General features: G+C 39.4%; 1 protein-coding gene across 4 annotated transcripts in view; it reads left to right on the top strand.

Moving 5' to 3' along the window:
• The first annotated feature begins 3,425 nt into the window (after positions 1-3,425).
• LOC139468159 (lethal(2) giant larvae protein homolog 1-like) overlaps positions 3,426-22,689 on the top strand; it is a 206,068-nt gene continuing 186,804 nt past the window's right edge. For 3 of the 4 annotated variants that reach the window (XM_071249943.1, XM_071249944.1, XM_071249945.1), the window contains exons 1-4: positions 3,426-3,570; positions 3,695-3,795; positions 14,195-14,292; positions 22,059-22,140. In XM_071249943.1, coding sequence (XP_071106044.1) covers positions 3,712-3,795; positions 14,195-14,292; positions 22,059-22,140 — 264 coding nt within the window. In that variant the 5' untranslated portion in view covers positions 3,426-3,570; positions 3,695-3,711. Of the gene's footprint in view, positions 3,571-3,694; positions 3,796-4,148; positions 4,256-14,194; positions 14,293-22,058; positions 22,141-22,689 lie in introns of those variants that run through there. The other variant, XM_071249946.1, reaches the window with a different exon arrangement.

Genomic DNA, 22,689 nt, shown 5'->3' with positions numbered 1-22,689 from the left:
TAAGCCTTTGTCCATGAATCACTAGCAAACAGTGATGATACCATGTGTTTGCGAAACTGTGAGCCTATCCTACCTCACCGGTGTCACCCGTCACAATCACATGCAAAGGCAAGTCAATTGTTCACCTCAAATACACATGGGAACATAGTACAAGTCAAACTTTGAGGGCATCCATTTCATCTGCACCATTAACACAAAACATTTGGCTTTGGGGTATTTTCCACTAAACAAACTATTATTTTAATCACCATTGCCAGGAAACTATTCATTTTGTGCATACAAGTGAGTGAGTGAGTTATGTTTAACGCCGCTTTTAACAGTATTCCAGTTAAGTCACGGCGTGTCAGCTTGATGTGGGAGGAAAGCCCGAAGTGATGCAGGTGTGCACACAAGGATTTGTGAACACACATTTCAGTCATACAGTAATGTTGTTTTTTGTGTGTTTTTTTTGTCATTCTGATTTTTGATGCAGATGAGGTTGTTTCACTGGTCGCATCTGTTTGTAGTTCAGGTGGGTAAATCAGTGGAAGGGAATTGGCTATTTGTCCATATTGAATGATAGCAGATCGTTATGTGCCTTAAGCTCACAGGGCAAGTAAACTCAGCATAGAAACTTTGCAGATTTTAATACTCTATGGCATACTTAATCACAAAAGATTCACCAAAAATAAAAAAATATATAAAACGGAAATAGCGTAAAACAGACTATAAGAAATAACAGGCGTAATTGTCCCGAAACGAAAATATCTACCACCGGGGTTAAAACTGGTTCCAGGCGTTTGACGCGAAGCGCAATTTCAACGACATTTGTGACCAACTCGCGCCATTCCGGAACAAGCCCAATAGAGAGGTTTCGGAGAGTTGCTATTGATGACGAATATTTTAACGACCGGTCCGTCGCGTTGCGGGACTTTTTCTTTCTACTCATCCCTGACAGGCATTCGTTGTGGGGCATAGGACTGAGGGCAACAGGTGGTTTTCATGTACCCAATCATGAAGTTAGAGATTAAACGCTAGTTACAGACAAAAGCTTTATTTCAATTATTCACAATGCCTAGGACCCGTGAAGATCCGGGGTGGAATAGGTCTTCAGCAACCCATGCTTGCATTAAAAGGCGACTATGCTTGTCATTAAGAGGCGACGAACGGGATCGGGTGATAAGGCTAACTTGGTTGATGCCTGTCATCGTATCCCAAATGCGTGGATTGATGCTCATGATATCAATCACTGGATTGTCTGGTCCATACTCGATTATTTACAGACCGCCGTCATATAGCTTGGATATTGCTCAGTGCGGCATTAAAAAAACAAATAAACAAACAAAACAATCACAATGCATAAATCAAATAGCGTTTCACACACTCTTTCAGGGAGTAATCTCACGAGTAGACAACTTAAGACATCTTCTCCTTTTTCACTAATTCTTGGCAAAGGGTGTGGACACGCTTATCATACGAACGAGCAGACAGAAAAGTCCCGTTATGTGTTTATAAAAATCCGAGGTGGAATGGGTAGGCAAGGCGCAGGCCTGAGTGTTGAAATTGCCCACCGCGACAAAAACTAGTTTAACCCCAGTGGCGGATGTCTTCGTTTTGGTGACGTTTTCTGTGATTAAGTATTGATATCCGTTCCCTAGACTTGTCCTTCAATGAGATCATCACAAGCTTGTGGTGAGGTGAAATGGGGTTTAAGGTCGCGTTCAAGATTATTGCACTCATATAGCGACGAACATGCACGTGTGTGGCTGTTTGTACTTGTGCTTGTTTTATCCTCTTAACGCCGGGTGCCAGCAATGGTAACAAGTTCCATCTTTTAGCTTCTTTGGTATGATGCGGCCGAGGGTCGACCCATCGATCATTAGCTCTCCGAGCAGAAGCTTTATCCACTGGACCACTTGGTGTGGGAGGTAGTTATGTGAAAAAAGGACAAGAGAGAGCAACGCATGTAAATACAATCATAAATGTTACACGTTGGACTATACACGTTGTTTGATTAATTCAGTTCTTTTGGATGATGCATTTTTAAAAATATACGTGGATATAGATTTAATATACTAGATTCGTGTTTTGTCGTCAGAATAACTACAAAAGCGTTTATCGGTGACATTGCTATTAAATAATCGTTGATACTTTTCTTTCGAAGATAATTGTAAAATGGACAGACAAACACAAAATGAATTTCATTTTCTGTCTCTGCATTACACAATAGACAAATTGTTTTCAATTTTTCCATGGACAGTTTTCTTCCTTCCTGTACAAATAGGTCTAGTAAACCAAGTCGAAATTTAATGTTTTCTTATATTTTTACGCAGTGAGTACTGATAAATATATTTTTGGTCGAAGTAAAGTCTTGACAGTTTTGTAATATTCATAACACGTGAACTATCCTAATTGACTAACTTGACTTGACTAACTGACCATCGAATGACAACTTTAGTTGTTTTTTTCCAAATTTACTGATAATTTCCATTCTTTCGTGAATGTACTTAAAATATTTCATTGTCTTTGTAGACTAACAACAGTATCTGACACTAAAATGACATCGTCTAAGTAATCTATCAAATCTGGAAACATTTAGATACCATGTTTACCAATGGAAGCTATTTAAATAGACATTTTCCTCTGTAAACCATGCAGCTTTTCGACAAGTCCATAGCTTAAATTCTCATTAATGAAATACCTCTTTAGGGTCACGCCTGTCTCTCTTTTTTATGCAGGGGAATTATCATAGAACATTACCAAATGCTAGGGAAAACCCCGGTTTAAAATTATTTATCAAAACATTTGCAAAGAAAATTCCAGAACGCAGGAAGAAATATTGCGAAAGTAGGAATAAATATGAAAATTGCTCTCGGAAATACAAATTTGGTATGCGTAGACATAGACAAGACACACTGAAAACGTTGTTAATAGACTTTTTCAGTTTGCCTTGCCTATGTCTACGCATATCACTTTTTTAAATATTTATTCCTACTTTCGCAATATTTCTTTCAGTCAAACTAGTACAAGTAGTTCTAAGTCTTACAATTCTACCCCATAAAATAAATAAGTATTTTATGGTCTCACCTGCAATCAAGATTGACGTTACGTTCTGTCACCTGACTTAGGAATTGAATCGTATGACGCGCTATGTTTTTGTTTATATCAGGTTAAAGTTCTAGCTGCAAAACACATGACAAAATACTGTAAAACAAGTTTATGAACAGGAAACAAGGTGTGTTCGCTCCTTAGCAGCTGTAGCACACCCGACAGGAAGGTGCAATTACAAACACAATATAGTGCCACATTGGACAGAACGTTCAGGGTTTGAATAATGATTGAATTTATGCACTCGGGGAGTCTTATTCATGTATGTTAATTACTGAAGAGAACATGTCGCGAATCTACTGATATTTTTAAACTCGAGCAAACGTACGTGTCACCCGCGAAGCGCAAGAATACATAAACAAACCCCAAAGCTCTGAACACGCTGGGTTTGAAAATTTTACCCTGTCTGTACTATTTGACAAGAGGGTAGCGTCGGATTCGCAGCAAGGATACTAGTATTGGCAAAATCGTACCGGTGAAAGAGTGAGTAGGTTTATGTAGTTGTGCGTGTGCCACCAATAACAAACCGAGAAGCATGTGCTTGCAACTTCCACGCTGTTGTTTCCTGTTCACCGGTTGATAATCACCGTGTGTTTTATGTTTACAGGACGGGATTCAGGGCTAATGTTCAAGTTTTTCAAGAAGCATCCTCCTAAGGAGGGCGAAGGGAGAGAAAGATTAAAGAAAGAACTATTTGATTATAGGAAGGTATGGCAATCAATTTTATTGCATATTTGTTTGTATGATTTGTCAAAGCTGTGCAGCCATGTTGGATTTTACGACAGATGACTCATTCAAAACATTCCGCGGTCTAGACGTAGACCCATGTCCAGGTGGCTGGTAGCGTAATCATGTATGTCGGCAAACGTTTTGGCGATATTTCCTCCATATGTGCACTAAAACTAGGCTTTCGTTGACGTGAAATACCTGTCAGTGTATCAACGGAATAAACATACATTGACTGTGACACTGATAGATCTAATTATGCTTTCACTTTTGTCATACGACATGTCAATTCTTACGTGTAGACCTAAACACTTCCGGCATCCTAGAAATAAGCCGACTGAGGAAGCTAGCCGATTCGAATCTAGTTGGCTTATGTGCCAACTGACAGTTGTGAGGAGTCCAACAGTGAAGATCGGATCCTGCGACCACCTTACGATGGCTGGTAACACAATCTAATTTCATTTGTTACAAAGTAATTAGTCATTTCACATTATTCCAGGAATGTATAGGTCTATCTTCTAACAAATGAGTGTGTGAGGTGTTTACTCTACAATGTCACCCAAAGAGTGGCACAAGAATGTGAACAGTATCAATTACGAAATATGTGAGTGCGCTTTTCATCTGCACATAATGTCAGAGGCAATATAAAGCAATTCTTTGAGTGGAACCTTAATTAGAATTAAACTATATTTCATTTTGATAACTTCAATGTACAGGTGAAACATTTCCCCAGCCCCATGAAAATGTATCCATAAATTCATCAACAAAGATTGTTCCTTTAACATTTGTTAATGCAAGTAAATGTACTGCTAGTGCTAGTGTCTGATTTAGAAATAACAATTGACATGTAAAAAAAGGGTATAGGGAAACATGACTAAGAGAAGATTCATAGTATATGCTATTTGTCATTCTATAATTAGGCAATGTATCATTTCACGACGCCCTATGTCTTCTGGGAAATTATGATATATTTATAAAACAAAAATGCTCATTTCAAGGGTGACATGTAAATGCTCCATTTTTATTGTCTTGAAGCTTCAATTTACAGAACAATTCTTTTTTATTTTATAATTTTATATTTTTTGCCATTCTTTATCATGTTTATTATATATTTGCATGATTTTCATGAGAACCGATTTTGATTTACTTTTGAATGTCGCCGTTGTGGACGTTTCTCCATGTTTCCATTTGCGTTAATTGGTTCAGAATTGCATCCACCATTACCATTATTGTTTAATAGTTTTAACGTTACTTTCATCTTTGTTTTCCCTCACAAAGTAAAGTACTTTGGTATGTAAAGTAACAGTCGATAGGTCCGAAGTTTGTGTTCTTGATATGCAGCACACAGCAGGATAATTTAGCGTAACCGAATTCTTGCACCACTGCATGGAGCTATTGAATGTTCATTGACACAGATGATAAATACGAGTAACAATAGTGTCATTGCAATTAGGAAACTGGTAACTGAAAAATCTATGGAGCAAATGTTAAGTTAATTAATAGTGAAGAGAAACATTAGTGTCGGAAGCATTTTATAGGGTAGGTCGGATAATCAGAACCATAAGGAGAACAGTAAATATTAAGATGTCAGCTGGCATGGTCACTCATTTTTGTAGTCCTGGATGGGCACACAGGGCAGATATCATGAGGTAAAAATCACTACCACATTTGCACTGTTTTGTCAATTTCAAAGGGAAATGATAAATAACAAAAATTGTTGTATATTTTTATCGCCAAATATACAAGTACACAAAAACATTGCAATACATATCTTTTGAAAAGCGCATTGTGGTATATGGGTAATGCCGTGTAGTCCTAACCACCAGACTACCGGGTATATTTAATTGATTAAACTTTGTAATTCCTTGATTCATCAGCACATAGCTAATCATTCATGTCCCCTCCAACCTGAAAATCAAGCTACTTGTCAAATTGACAACAGTACATCAACATACTACTCACACCACATTTATTCAAAACATTTTAGTGTCACTTGCCTGTGAATTTTTATATGAAATTAGACTCTTCAGATGCAGTATCGAGTTAATTGATACATTCTTTAGGTTTCTTCCGTCACCCTCTTTAGTCATGTTAATTGGCAAATTTGCAAGTGTAATCATGGTACTGTGTTTTCAATAGTGGTGAGCGTAAATATTTTACTTTGATCCCAATGAGAGTTTGTCTTCATCATACTCATTGCTTATAGATATTTTATGAATGTTCATGTTTCATAAACATGATAAAGATAAGAAATTAACATATTTCAAAGTTAAACTCTAGTAATGTACAGTTTTTCTGTATTGTAGGGGAATAGTTTAATAAGGAGTGTTTTTTTTCTGTTGTTTAAGAACAATAATACCTAAGCAAAAATAAAAACTTTATCTTACATACATGCTATGGAATCCCCAAATCAAGATTTGTACTATTTGTCACGATCAAATTAACCTTGCATGAGACCATGCTAACCCTTGTAGGTGTTCCCATTAATATTCACCCAAACAAGTGGTATAATAGTCATACGATCTGTTGTCAACACATCAAGAACTTGGCAGATGATACTTGGAATTTATGGAAATAGTAAATATTAAATGGAAATTCTGCAATGAACTTGGAATTTACTCGATTCTGATTGGTCAATCAGAGGCTATCAAATCACAATAAACCCCCTCTGATTGAAACAGCTGGTTTGACGACCGCATCACCGCGGAAGCTAATATTCATAGAATAGTACTATTTTCAGTCATTGTTGGTAGGCATATTAAAATAATTATATCTACAATTACGGGTTACAAAATGCACAGATGCGGTTACTACAATATTGAAAGGATGTGTGGCAATACATTTCATGCAGAAAACAAGATAGAAGTCTACAAAGGGAATGTATTTACGTTTTGGAGACAACAGAGAGCTTGGAATATTGGCGCTTTTCTATATACGACTGTGACGTCATATCTTTTGCGTCACAGTGAGCGATATGACGTCATAATGGTGACGCGCGATGTAGAGCGAAAGCCTTGCAAAGCTTGCTTTGTTTTCTTTAGGGATGCCCAGTTGCCCACCCCATGTTAGCTTACCAAGTTGCTGTGCTTATATGCTTTCAATGCCTGTCATATTTTCGAGTGAAGTATTACTGTGTTAACAAACTGCTTGAGTATATACAGCGCCATATTTTGTTCGGTGATTCCGTAATTCAGATCGATAACCCACTCAAAACACTGGGCTCATCCCATGCCGCTTCACTCAGTATATTTAATAATAAGACCAAGTGTGGTATGAGATGCAAATACACACACAATAACCAAGCAATGTTGTTAAATAGTGCACTTATTGAAAGCACTGAATTCACCTTACATTGAGATACATGTATTGTTTTAAAAATTGTTATGAGGCAAATTTGTACATGAACTTCTGACTGATGTGATTCACTTCTTGGTAAGACTATTCCCAACTGAAAATGTTTTGGCAATGGCAGGCACTACAAGCAAATTGAAGGCAACAGACGCAAAATGGTCAATTTCACAAATATAATGTTCTATTTATTACCGAAGAAGATGTCTACATACAGAGACAAATTTTAGTGTTTACATATAAGGACAGCAAGTCCCAACAGCAGTGGAACCACAATTTGTCGAATGACGTCAACAGTTTTCAGCTATGAAGTTCCTAATTTCTTGTGTAACATCACACCGACCTCACAGGCACATAATTTTTATGAACCCTGATATGTTTGCTCTCAAAGGTAATAAACAGGGTTATGCAGGGCTCCAGATAAAGGCTGTATAGGCGTGTATACGGATGAAAATATGCACTATACAGTGGGAGATAATTTGGAAAACGTATGAGATAAGCATCACAGCATACATGTACAGTCTTACATTCATTTATAGTCGTATTTCCCCAAAATTATATTCTGATTTCAAGCAGCATATTTTCTTGAGTATAGTTTGTGAAACAGCTGTGTAAAAGGGGTGCGCATTATACATGCCATAATGAGTCTTCATGTTTTTTCCCTGCCAATGCAAAGACATTACCGTGAGCATGTAACACAGGAAAAACCATGTCAACAAATCTGTACAGAAGTGCACAAATTAATCATGTAATTACACTGTCTGGTCCCTCAAAGTGTTCATTGCATATCTAGACTTGCGTTTGTAACCTATTTTAACCATTTTATTCAAAATTTCATTCAATATTGTTTACATTAATTTCGGTGAAATCATGGGTAGATCGCAATTAACTGCAACCATGGTCAGATAACCGACATTGACGTCTTGAAACAAACTTTAGTTGACAGAGGACGGATACATTTATCTTTAATGCCATACTTTGACTCGTTAAAAGTCATATTTGTTGTAGTTTGACTGTTATTTTCAACATAAACGTTTTGTGAGCGTGAGCCTAGGAACCCCTTGACGGTGACTGGTTATATTGTTCCAAACGTAAAAAATATCCATCAATAGCAATCAGCTGTACCAAAGTTAGTGCTGCGCTTATTATTAGGCTGAAACCAAAAAAAAGAATTGTTTCTCAGGCAATGGCTTTTGAAAATATCATTTTTTGGGGGGTTGTGTACAAACTAGTAAGAATCCAAATCTGATCTCACATAGATATTCATGGAAATGAAAAAGCAGACATACTGGCGAATCTGGCTCCACACAAAGTGGAGATACAGCCTATTCCCTTTCGTAAACTAGAGATAAAAAGCAAAATTAAAGCCTCCATAGCCCAAAGATGGCAAGACCAGTGGGATGCAAGTAAGATCGGCAGATGGCTACACAAAATTTAACCCAAGATCCACCAAAAGCCCAACTCATCCTCAAATGAAAGGAAAGTCGAAATTGCCATCTCACACCTCACTCAGTTGCAAAAAGCATTATGACAAGGTTTGTCCATCTTGAAATCAACCTGAATCCATTGCTCACTTGTTACTGGAATGTCAAGACCATGCCCCAGCCCAACAAGAATTAAAACGAGAATTGCAGTTAGATCCGCTATCTGTTGTAGACCTCCTCATGCCTAGAGATGCAATAACGAAGGCCTAACTAACTCTATTTAAAAAAACGTATATAAAAGGAGCAGCCAAGGATAAAAATGAAATCATATCAATATACGAAAATAGAATTCATATCAATACAGAAAAACAAGTTTTGTGAATGCTAAAACTTGCAAAAGATATGTGTATCCTACTTACACCCATAAGTCACAAGAAGGACAGACGTGAAGATCCGGGGTAGAATAGGTCTTCAGCAACCCATGCTTGCCGTAAAAGGCGACTATGCTTGTCGTAAAAGGCGACTAACGAGATCGTGTGGTCAGGCTTGCTGACTTGTTTGATGCATGTCATCGATCCCATATTGCATTAATCAATGCTCATGATATTAGTTACTGGATTGTCTGGTCCAGACTTGATTATTATATAGACCGCTGTCGTATAGCTTGAGTATTGCTGAGTGCAGTGTTAAACAACAAACCAACCAACTCAAGAGGGACAGGTCAGCTGAAATTGCTAAGGCAGAAGGCAACCTCTTAAACACTTAAATCAACATCATTATTTCAGGGCAGAAAAGGCAAAACAGCGGTGAAAGTTATTGCAGTTTCATGCATAATAATGAATAGTGTTATTTTAGATGCAGCTTTTACTATCTTTAAAAATTATTATTTAAGTTATTCATAAGAAAAACACTTTGGTACAGCTAATTGCTATTGCCCATTATAATTTAAGTAGGGGTAAAACACAATACATAGGTGTTCCGGTGCATCGTGTGATGAAACGATACAATTGATTATGTTTTTTTCTGTATCAATACAAGATGATACACTTGCGAAAATAATTTGCATACTACTCATTTAATGACCACCACCCCTGCATTTTTGTCAGTTAAATATTTTAAATGTGTTTTAATTAGCTGTCCAAGTTCACTACTAAAAATGTGTTTACAGCCAGCTTTTCCTTTGGAACCTGCTCTGAAATATTTATAGACAAGAAGTTTTCAATTAATTTGACATAGTTCAACACAGTTCAACGAAACTCCATGAAGACTACTGCCGTCTAGCCATTTCGCACACGAAAACATTATGTTGACATATAAATGACAAACAAATTACTTATAATGAGTCGATGCTATGCATTTGCGATATACTTATCCATTCTCTGTCATCTAAGCTTCATTTCAAAGAGTCAATAGCTGAATCAGGTTGCTGTAAATAAAGTTGAGTTAGTTTGATCTGCCGATCAGCTCACATGATTTCACTGAAATTAATGTAAATAATATTGAATAATTCTTTAATGTGAAGTGTACATGATATGTCTTCCATTGGACGATAGTTCAGTCATATGACTGCGAAGTTGACATTGCTCCGACGCTCTAACAATGATTCGACCTCACTCAGTGAAGGTTCATGATGAACAATTTGTTTAATGACGTCTAACGAATGTCTAATCATGCCCACTGATTTTGAATCTTCCCAAACATCTCACAATGGAAGAGGAATTCAAGAAAGGGAATTGTGTTGTGAAAAGAAACACTCAGTTTTTTCATTTTCATGTATTCCAATCGATCAAGCACATAAACAACACAAAGAAATGTCTTTGGTTAACAGAGAATTCCTCCCAGCTACTTGGACGCATGGTGTCAGGGCCAGAAATGGCACATGTTGATGGTGATTTGTGGCTTCACAAGATTTACTGAGAAAGCAATCAGAACTAGATGTTAGGCATCATGAATAGAGGAGAAGTGTTTTCCAAACAAAAGACAGGTCCAATCACTTTGTGATGTATACACCTCGTCAAAAATATCGCACCACCCACTTTTTTTCACTAAGTAAAACTGGATCTTCAACCTCATAAAAATGGTGCATAGAAAAGCACATTAAACTGTTTATATGGCCTCATGTGAGCATTCAGTCAGAAAAATTGACAACACAAGACTGAATTTGAACACTAATTGAGGGTTTAATTGTAGCAAACTAAAGTTCACTAAAGTCACAGTGAAATAAGTATGGCTGCCGGAGTCGTTACAACAGACACACAACAGTTCACATTTCATTAATGTCAAACACACTAGTAAGGTCCACTATGACTGGCTAACTCAGTATCTGGTGTAACCACCTCTCACTTGGATAACATGTTCTACAAGCCATCTCATGCTGGTCACCAGACGTCTGAATCTCTGTTGGGGTAATCTGCTGCCACTCATCATGCAATGCAGGGGTCAATTCCTGAAGGTTCTGAACTAGAAGATCCCTTGCTCTCGCCCTACGTCCCAAAATGTCCCATAAATGCTCAATAGGATTAATGTCTGGACTTCTGGCAGGCCAGGTTAGTGTCTGGCGTTGTGTTGGAGATGCTGAACAACAGCTCGAGCACAATGTGTTCTGGCATTATTGTCCATGAAGACTGGACGTGTGGCGAGAGCATGGTTATCGAAATGAGGCACAACAGCACCGTCCCAGATCAAGTTCTGGTATCTCTGTCCATTCAGTGTTCCGGGAACTGTGATTAGGTCAAGTTAATAATCAACACCCCCACACCATGACGGATCCACCCCCAAATGGAGCATCAGCTTGAAGGTTCCTCTGATCATATGCTGTGCCTCTCTGCCTCCAAACTCGTGCCCTCCCGTCTGTATGATGCAGCAAAAATTTGCTTTCATAGGACCAGTGGATCCTTCTCCATGTCCTCAGGTTCCAGCGAGCACGTGTTTGGCACCAGGCTAAACGGGCATGGCGGTACTGATTTGTGAGGAGTCGACGTCTGATTGGTCGTCTTGCTCTCAATCCTGCAGAATTTAGGCGTTGTTTGATGGTGCTAATGGACACTCTGTTGTATGGATGCCATCCATGTCGCAGCTGTGTACAAGTAGACTTTGGGCTTCGTCTGGCTTGGCGTACAAGAGCACGATCTTCCCTGTCAATGGTTTTTCTGGGACGTCCAGACCTCTGTGCATCCTTCACTTCACCGGAAGCAGTATGCTTACGTATTAGCCTGCTGATGACAGTGTGATTAATGTTCAGTTGTGCTCCAATAGCACGGCATGACATACAAGTCTGTGCATACCAATGATTTGCCATCTTTAGTTCAGAGGCACTGGACGCTAGGGCATTTCACTGGTTGGTCAAAATAAAGCTTAATTTATGCCTAAAACCAAATTTTAGCTGTGTCTGCCAACATAACAAACGCCAAAAGAGGCTATGTGCATACTGCATTTTTAGTCAAACCGACCCCCGGTACAAGCATGCTCAACGCAAGCATGCACGTGCAGCGTGGAACAGGGTGTGTTTGATATTATGTTCACAGATGGTGTAGTATATGAAATATGTACTTGTAGTTTAAAAAACCGAAAATTATATTTTCTACTTTTACTTTAACATGTTTAAAGTGTGTGGTGCGATATTTATGACGAGGTGTATATTTGAGGATATGGATAACCCATCTCTGGAGAGAAGCTGTTACTGTTAGATATGAACGACATCATTGCAAGTACTACAATAGACAATTCAAAAGGTGGAACAATGTGCAGCAACACAGTTGAACAACTTTGGACAGGAACATCCATCAGAAAACTAGCAGCCTTTATAAACCAATCTCAAAGAACAAACTTTGTCTGTTTTCTTGCCGACATCCAAGAGTCACTACTAAAACCAAACAAGAAATTGGCTGTCAAAGCACACAGTGGCAAGCTTGCAGACTTTGAACCTGTCCATCAGTCTCAAAGTTTGGCAAACTACATTCTGGCAATAGAAGTGATCTAACAATATGTTCAGAAACACTCTCTACAAGTACAAATAGTCATCCAGAGATTATGCACTACTCTTAGATGCGGCAGCAATAGTGAAATTGCAAAGATCTAGTAGGACAGGGATGAATTTTGAACCTAACATATATTCAACAGACGTTTTCATTCCATTTGTTCAAAAACAGCTTAAGCGTGTGTCCAGACTTGACATTTGTTTGTGATGAGTACAGTCTCAAAGCAACAGCAAGAAGCAAGCAAGGAACAGAAGTCACATGCTGCATTCACCCGAACAGCAATATTCTTCACACATGGGAGGCATTTCTGATTTTGTTTGTTTGTTGTTTAACGCTGCAATCAGCCATATTCCAGATATATGACGGGGGTCTGTAAATAAACAGGTCTGGACCAGACAATCTAGTCATTGGCATCATGAGTATTGATCCATGCAAATGGGATCGATGACATGCATCAAGCAAGTCTGACCACCTGGTCCCGTTAGTCCCCTCTTACGACAAGCACAGCATGGGTTGCTAAAGATCTATTCTACCCTCGATCTTCACGGTTCAGCATTTTGGAGAATTGATGAGGACAACAGAGAACTGTTAAGTTCTTGGCTGAACAAGTTATTTCATTAGAAAGTGTGGATAAACAAATAATGTGTACTTACATTAAACAGATTCTGTACAACAAAGGGTCATCAGACTTTGTCAATGATCTGCATCCATGTTCAGTTTCAGAAGCAAACAGAAGACTCTTTTTGCACATGTCTAATGCTGCCAGAAAGGTCGTGATTGGATTACGATTGGAGCAGTTGATACTGATGGCATTGTCCTGGCCATTGCATTGTTTGACAGAAAAGATGTGTCTCACTTGTGGGCCCACTTGCACACAGCGATCTGATGATCGTAATTCCCATACTTTAACATAGGCTCACAATAGTCGTAGCCCTTAGATTGCTTGGTGCAAGTGGGCCCTGGATAGCTTTTGAAACTGTCAAACTGGCAGATATGCTAGAGTCCATGGACCAGAGAAAGCCTCTTCAATTTGAGCTTTATCGGCTGTGACCATACATCTTCTTTGTGGGGAAAAGGGAAAGAAAACAACAGGATGGGAAACATGGAATGTGTTTGATGAAGCAACAGAGGCTTTTAATCTCATTGGTGATGTACCAGCCAAACAGGATGTGATGAACATGATACCAGTCATTCAGTGTTTTGTGGTATTAATGAATGATTGGGCCAGTATCTGTACAAGAGTTGATGAGGCAACCAACAACTTATTCATTACGACAGGTAGATCAATTGATTTCGTTCTTCCACATCAGCTGCATTGTACCAACATATCAAAAGACCTGCATTTCGTTGCTGGCCATGACTCGTGCTAAGACATGCCAAGAGCTTCTTAGATGCAGTTGTAAGTCTGAGAAGGGTGCTGAGCAAGGTGTGACTGTGTTGTGGCACCTTTAATTGGTACACCATGTGGCATTTAATTTTCCCTAACCTTGCAAATTACTGCATATTTTAATAGAACAAATTGAAAGGTGTTTTCTGTTGTTACTGTATTCACTGTATGTGCAAATGTGTGTGTTCATTGTTCAACTTTCTTTAATAGCTGTTTAGTTTAATGTTTTTGTACTTATTTTTCAGTGTGTCGACCATGGATTTCCAAGCAAACCCAGTGCCCTGGCATATGACCCACAGCTTAATTTATTGGCAATTGGAACCAAGTCCGGGGCTGTGAAAATGTATCCTTCAGTTCTATGATATGCATGGTGCGAGAAAAGTTGATGTAGGTACAAGTTGCTTGATTGACATGTTAAGGTTGGTTGTAAAATTTTGAATGTAAAGGATTTTACAAATAGATTGCGACCTGTTTATGTTTTTTTATGGCGAAGTTTATGCCATTGTCAAGTTTGATGCATATCATTGAGATTACCAAGCACGAGAAATAAGAATGAGTAATACTTTATGGTAAGATGAAGCCATCAGGAAACCAGGTTTACGTATCAATTAGAACCTGCAAACAAATCCATTGCATTTTTTTGGCAGATTGAGTACACATAATGCAGCCACACAGTGTGAGAGGTTTGTTTATACAACCATGCTTTATGGGATGTGCAAAAACATGTTCCTCTGGTGTAAACGACCAGTATTTCACAAAGAATTGGGACCATGAATATTGAATTTGACCTACAACACATGTTTACATGTTCTTTATATTTGTGGTAAGTAACAATCCACCTTTGTTAAACTTTGCTGTGAATATCTGAGACTTTGTCAAGAGAAAACAGTAAGAAACAGTACATGTTTTCTGCCAAAAGATCTTTCAACATCTATCAGTGAGCAGTTCATTACATCATCTGCTTTTGAAATCAGGCAACAGAAAATCTTATCAAATCATTTTTTGTCAACACATCTTATTTTTTATCTTATCCTTATCTTGACCTGGGAAACGGAGCTGTGTGAGGTCTTGGCTACAGAAAATGTTGTACCTACCAAGTTGTGTGGCTTGCACCCTCACAGCTGACCCCACGTGACCGTGAGTGACGTCACATATCACATCACTGCTAGTCACTGGACTGTACAGATGTATCATGTAGAGTTTAGTATGTTGTACTAACATGTTTTTTCCTACTTTAGGTTTTCCCGTGCTTTTCACGAGCATGTGTGTTCCTCCCTCTATCTTGTTTGGCCATGCTGTTGTGTTTACATGTCTTGTGCTTTAATAATTCAGAGTCTATCTTAGCCCTTCTTTCATGTATTAAATACCTTTCTATCAGGTGCATGTTGTAAGTGTATATTTATACTCTTTATCATTTATCTCGTTAGCTTTTCTAAAAGTGCCAATGCCACGCTAGATGCATCTCCCCAAGGCAAGAGAGTTAACTGACTACAAAATACCAGTTTCCACCCTTGCCAAACTAGGTTGGTATTATGGAGTTACATTTTAGCTGTACTAACGAGTCTATGCATAGTCCAATCACAATCGCGCACCCAAATCAAAAACTGGTTCGTAAACTGTTGTGCAGATCTCGGTCGATTGCAGGATTTGCAAAGCATGTGCACCGCCAACTAGTTGTCAACAGATATTTTTCAAATCATTTCATGTTTTTAATCAAGGTGCTCGCGTGATTTGATGCACTTCACGATGTAAAACCTGTTTTATCACAATATAGGTCTTCATTATCGATCAGATCGTCTTGACTGGGCGCCGCCATTTCGTTTGAAACAAATGCAAGCGGTACAAGAGGTGGAATGTGATTGGTCTATAGGAGAGGTTTAGAATGGACATAACTTGAAATAACCACTGGTGGCGCTTCGATCGAGCCCAGGAATTCCAGCCTAGTTAGGCAAGGGTGGAAACTGGACTTTTAAAGTCAGTTAACTCTCTTGCCTCGGGAAGATGCGCAAGATGATGATTTTTGCAAGTTATCACTCACTCAGAGCTCATTGTTTTAGGAAACTTGATTTTCCCATCCATACCTTTGAAACCGCGGACAATGCGCATACATTGGACAAAAACGTACATCGTATTACGGGCTCCTAGGTCCACCACTTTTCGTATGCCCAATAATTGGCTTGCATTTGTTTAGACGGAAATTAGAAGATCACTGAAACCTAGTCCAAAACATGATATCTCGTAGGTTAATCCCTTCAGAATCGATCATTTGAGGTCCATGATGTCGTTTCAGCAGCGCCAGATTGACCACTTACGCAACCATCTATGGGCGGCCTTGGCCGAGATCACAACCACCAGGCATTTAGGTTACCTTGGCCTGACAAATTGGGATTCTCAATTCAAGAGGCAACTATTACGTCAAACCTGGAGCACATTCTCTCTGTACAATGGTACTATAATGGGAACTCATGCACGCGTATCCAGCTTTGCCCGCGAGCACATCTACAACCAATCCAAATTTAAACCAGCAAAAACTGGTAATTATCACCCGAGGCGTAGCTCGTTAAATGCTTCCCCTCAGACAACTCACTCCTCTTTTCGTAGCAGACGTTAAGATTGCTCTCACTCAACCACAAGACAACTATCAACTCGGCCATCACCAACAAAACTTCAAGAGTGGTGACCGCAGAGGCAAGTACTTACACCCTGGCGCCCAAAGTCTAGGATCTTCCACCGCCAGTCGTTATGGTCGGTGATTGGGCTAGTTCTGGGCCAACTGGGTCATATTTGTCACAAACATCCTCAGCCACGGGTACCGGTTCACCCTCATAACGCTGTGAACATAAGACTGCTCAGGACCAGAATCATTGCCAACGAATCCCTGATCAGTTTCGGCCAACAGGATGGTTATCTACATGTGCCCATCCTCAGGTTCTACTTCCAGGGATCGTGAAATGACCAAGATCCCTTCAATCACTTTTGGAGTCATTTCTACTGGATGATCAATGTGCCTAGTTTCGTCCCCCTGCCTGGGTTTTGAATGTGTTACTAAAGTCACTCAACTTGGCGTCTTTTTTCAATCTTACCAAAAAGATGGAATTTCTACTAGCCTTGGAGAGTTAAACGCCCTTGACATTTCCTGAGTAAGGTTCGAGTGCGGAGCGCACAGTGCTGTCAACCTCAGGCTGTGCTGGGATTTCATTGCAAAAAATCAACTCCCATGACAGACGGATCTTTTACCGTTTTTTTATCTTCGATAGTAGGACCCAAAGATGAGGACAAACAACTTTTGTGCCCTGTGTGTGCCCTAAGACACAACGTGGATCTCGGTGGAGGTCAGTCGAAACACTGTCGCACTGTGGCTGTGCTCCATCATACTGCAGGCGTATGAACTATCAGGCTTGGACCCGCCAAGAGTCAACAACCTTTATGAGATTCGAGCTGTAACTTCGACTATGGCTCTTCACAGCAATTGTTCCATTCAATGTATTATGGAGGGTTGTTTTCTGGCGCTCGGATACTGTCTTCGCCAGTAATTAACTCTGTGATGTGGCTCTTGAGGATGTGCAAGAGGTTCATTTTCGGTCTCCTTGTGGTAACGCAACAAATCACAAACCTCAGGCGAACCTCGAGATTACCACACCTCGGAACTGTCCCTGCGACCTCTCTGGTAGTTATTACACCAGACATGGCTTGACAACGGTACAAGGATCTATACCGAAACGTCGCTTTTTACAGTATTAAAGAAGTTGTTATCCATAAAATTGTGTCTACTGTGTATTGTTAGCCCGACAGCTAACCGACGGCTACGTCCATACTGTAAAATTAAGTGCAAATTTATCTAGTCATGCCTACACCGTTACGGAAGTGAATGAAAAGGGTTGAATAGGTGACGGGACACTTACGAAGGTTTTGTGTAGGCATGGTGTCTCGTGATTTTAGTCTACTTACACTTTCGTGATCCCAATGCCATTCGGTACACTCATCCTATTCCGTAATCAACAAGATACTGAGTGGTGAGGAATGAGCCGCGAATTGAAAACAGCTCGAGGCATCAGACGACGAACTCGCAGGTACGCATGAATGACGTATTTCATAATTAGTCAGTGATCCTTGTGACAGAAAAGTGTGGGAGCGAACACTATAGCTCATAGTAAGGAACGAGGGAGGCGCAAGCCAGGCTTGTAAAGAGACAAGTGTGAGTTCACTTTTGAAACAGTATTGACTAAATGTAGCGGGTAAACGTGGCTTGTGAATGTTCAAAGGACAGTTTTCAGTAGCCAAAATATTCGTCACTAAAACAATTCACCCTGCTTTCTCAACATTTTTGTGTGTAGAATATTAGAAGCTACTATAGAATCTATGATAGCCACTGAACAGGTACCTAACCCTGATGATAGTTAAGCACTAAACGGGTACCTAACCCTAATGATCGTAAAGGGGTGATTGATTGTAAAGGTGATCGAAGGGCTAAGGATAGATTTTTGGGTAACCTACCCTAACCCCGGCGAGATTTGGATGTGTTCACCTCCAATATACCTTATAAACTGCATTCCTGTGCTTAATAATGAAAATTAATGAATCTAAAAGATGATATATGTGTATTTGTTTCCATTACCAATCATTTTAGCCACTTGAATTACGAAAAAAAAGACAAAATAAAAAATATATTCGTAAAAATAAATTCGTGCTTGCTATAACATGCACTGCCGCAGGCTACATTTAGTAAACAAATATTCAAAACTCTCAACGTCGCTGGGCTTATTCAATGACATTGCTTGTACAGATGATAGATCCCAGGGAGGAGCTTATGAACATTCGATGACCCCTGACGCCATGGGGCATTGTTTCACCAGTGCAACTGGAACAAAATACTACAGACTACATCATAGGGTGTTGTTGGTGTTTGACGGTGCCTGCTGAATGTGTTTGATCCAGCGCTGCAATTGGTTTTCATAACCATGAGCTTATGACAGATGTTGGAGACTTACCTCCTACTTATCCCTGGTGAATCTTTCTGACATATAATTGCGTGTGTCAAATGTCATGTGAAATGAATGAGATTTTTATTTTGCTAACCTGAACTTACAGTTCAAGTTGTGTGTTTTTGCATGGTGTCTGTCTGTCTGTCTGTCTGTTCTTGTGTCCGTCAACACTAACTAAATGCTTCTCCTTTAAAAATTGCATGTTTATACTGAACTTTTAAATAACACATTCACAGTGATGGGGAAGGAAATTCTTTCCATGATCCTTTGGCCCAATGTTTTACAAATTTTGCGGCCCATTTTTGGCAAGTATGGACTGTAAATTTTCACTAATAATAGCAGAGAGCCATAAATTCAACACAACTTAAAAAATAATTTACTCTTAATAATCTTAATCTTGAACTTGTCATTTCATCAACAAGTTTCGCTGTGCCGACTTACACTTGAACCCACAGTCACCCCTCACACTTACGCTCTTCATAATACCCTGGAATCGCTTAAATTGCAGGGGAATCAATAACTCCCTAAAATTCATTATTTTCTTCCTGTCATTGGAAATGTTATGTCCACAAAGGCGTACTGAATTATGCAAATTAATCCTGTTCCTACACTATCTATAAAAGGTGGTCATTGTTTTGTGCAAGTGGACCCTGATATACAATCTTAGTTAAAATCAATCTTAGGCGCCTACTATCAACTTTACAATCACCGTACGATTGTCATTTTCCACTTTCACACACTGATCTTAGCATGATTGTAAGATGGCTTAAATTTTAGATTACGTTCTTATCTGAGATTGAAATCTTCAGCAGTGGACTGCTGTGTACAGTTGTCTGCAAACGTGCATAGCTTACTGTGCATGCCAATAAGTGGAACCGGTTACGACATACAACACACCTCCCTCCATCACACCTTGTACATTTTTAAAAAAGCTCCCAGTTATTTGAAGGAAATGATTTCAGGATGATAACATATAATTAGTTTCTGCACTGATACCTACCCATGTTTTTAATTTAAACACACTAAATAATTTGGGTCTAGATTTAGTGGCATGAGCATTATTGAAATAAACAAGTGATTGCTTGATAGGCCAATGGTTGTCATGAGGCCACATTGCTTAATATGCATCTATTTTGGAGAGCTTCTCATAAAATCCTTAGTATATCCTACATTTATTATATTCTTCAGTGTGAAAGACTGAGTTTGCCGAAGTTGAAAAAAGTGATATTTTCATTGTTAGATACCGTTTCTGACAGTGTTCTGCACAAAGCCGCTGCTGGTTCTTCACAGTCTAACAGCAGTCCACCGACTACAACAAACTCGCTGTCAACAAATATGTTTGACGAACGTATGGTGCTGGCAGTAAATTTTGACCAGTCTACCGAGATATGCTTATCTTCTCAGACCCGATCTACTGGAAGTTATGTATCGACTTCGGACATTACTGCGCGACCAGTCGATTCTACATCGACCAGATATAGCTCTACTCCGATCGACAAAGCCACTCTGGAATTATCTACTGTGACTACTATCGACTCAAGCAGAATCCAGGCATCGTCATCGCCTACCGGACAGAGAAAAAGTAGAGAGCGGTCTCGACCCAAGGACATTCACCGAGATAAGGGTCGACATTCAGAGTTGACTTTGAAGGGTCGACATTCCAATGAACGCACTTTCTCCAGTTGTAGATCTCGAGATCGATCGGATAAGGGTTGACTTTCTACAGGTCGATTCTCTCTCTCAGATCACTCTCCTCAAGATCGATCGTCTCAGGAACACACTTTGACATTGAAACAGGGAGATTACTCCGATTGAGAGCGTCACCTCTCGACAGATCAATTGTATGGACACGAACTGAGGCATTCTCATTTTAAAGTAAGACATCGTCATCTCGACTGATCACGTTTATCCGATTCAGACTCCTACGGCCCTATCGGCCCTACCCTGAATATCCCTTTGACACCAGACTATAATTCATTTTATGATGTCCTCCCCATTGACATCGAGATTGACATCAATATAAGGATCAACAGATGGAATGAGGTCGACCCTCCTCACACTCACTTTCTGAGTCACTGATAGGGACGCACACAGACCAGCGGTCTTCAGGCAAGTTGCACCCTCCAATTGTGACACTTCCCTCTTTACCTATAGTGTCGAAGCCGGTTATTCGTAGGCTCCTCCATTATCGATTCCCTATCGACTTCTCGGGATCAGAGTGATTTATCTGAACAAATGGGGATCTTAAATCCCTTCGACAGTCTTACAACAAGGCCCTGAACAGTCAAGGACAGACACAGGACTCGCTACTACAATGACACCAGGAATGGAGATAAGGGATAGAGATAATAATACAACTTCTCCGTCAGAAGCTTCTCCTGAAAGTAAGACTTCACCTCCGTCATTTACGGGCAAATTCGCCCAAGTCCAGCCGACCCTAATCCTCACCTGGATCGAGGACACCCATCTACCTCATAGTACTTCAGAGGACGACATCAACTCGGGTTTCTTGATGACATCTAACCCGTCTTCTCCCGTTACCTTACCACCAGAAGCTATCATGTTGGACTTAACTAAGGAGTTCAATCAGGCATTCGGGGCCTTCCGCAGACAGAAGTTTTCAATGCCGAGATTCAATATAGCTGATACAGGAGCTCATGGGATGACTAATCTAGCGACGACTCCAGAACTAGATGACAACATCGCATCTATCGCCCCGAAACGCATATTGGTTTTCCTCCCACAGCTGAAATGCCACGATTTAACTGGAATACTGTTAAAATCAGCATTAAACCCAACTCACTCACTCACTCTAAATACATAACCTCATTATACTAAATTACCACTCATTGCCATTTGATATATTGCAAACAATAAACAAGTACAGCAAACTAATGTGATACTTATTGTGTAACTGGTAACATGTGTTACTTGTTGGCTTGGCTGGTTTGTGTGAGCTGTGAGCACCAATCACAAAACGTTTTTTCAGTTGTGGGAAGGGACTTGTGACTAATGCGTCAGACGACATATTTACTACAGATCACATCATGATGCCTATTCAGAACATTCCCAAGGATGCATGTTTGAAACAATTTGTGGAAAGTAAAATTCCTTAATTTCTTCTTAGATATGGAGCTCCAGGTGTGGAATTTGGTGGACTGCATGAAAATGATGTTTCAGTTGTCCAGATGTTTTTTCTACAGGAGCAGGTGAGAATGCATGTCATTATCAAATAACTTGTAGTCCAAAAAGGTAAGACTCATTTATTGGTGTATCAATTGAAGTTTTGTGAATTGACAACAGATCTTGTAAGTTGCAGGTTAGACAGTTGATTTGTTGCTATAAGGGCCTCAGACTCACCTGAACTAGGGATTCAGGTGAGCTGATGGTATTGTTTACATTTTAGAAATATCAGCTATCTTTTACATCTCATATGAAAATAACCACTTTGTCAGTTGAGGAGATAAACAGGATGGGAAAATATCATTAAACAAAGATATTGAAAAGTTGTTTCAAATGAAGTATGAATTTACCCTGAGATCGTTTCTTGTAATTACTTTCATTGAAGGATTCAAAGGTTTTTCTCAAGAAACTGTTATGTATCAAAAGTGAATATTTAACGTATAGTATAAACCTCTTTATTGAAAAACTACATTGAATAAATACATACATAATATTAACCTTAGTGAGTTAAAGTTAATCTTACTAAAAGTTGTTTTGTAGAAGAGGACATCAACCTTGACAAATGTCTACGGTTA

Source organism: Haliotis cracherodii, unplaced genomic scaffold (genome assembly GCF_022045235.1).
Source record: "Haliotis cracherodii isolate W230 unplaced genomic scaffold, xgHalCrac1.p SCAF_2, whole genome shotgun sequence".
Lineage (NCBI taxonomy): Eukaryota > Metazoa > Mollusca > Gastropoda > Lepetellida > Haliotidae > Haliotis > Haliotis cracherodii.
The sequence above is the reverse complement of the archived record's forward strand: the minus strand, read 5'-3'. Positions and strand labels throughout refer to the sequence as shown.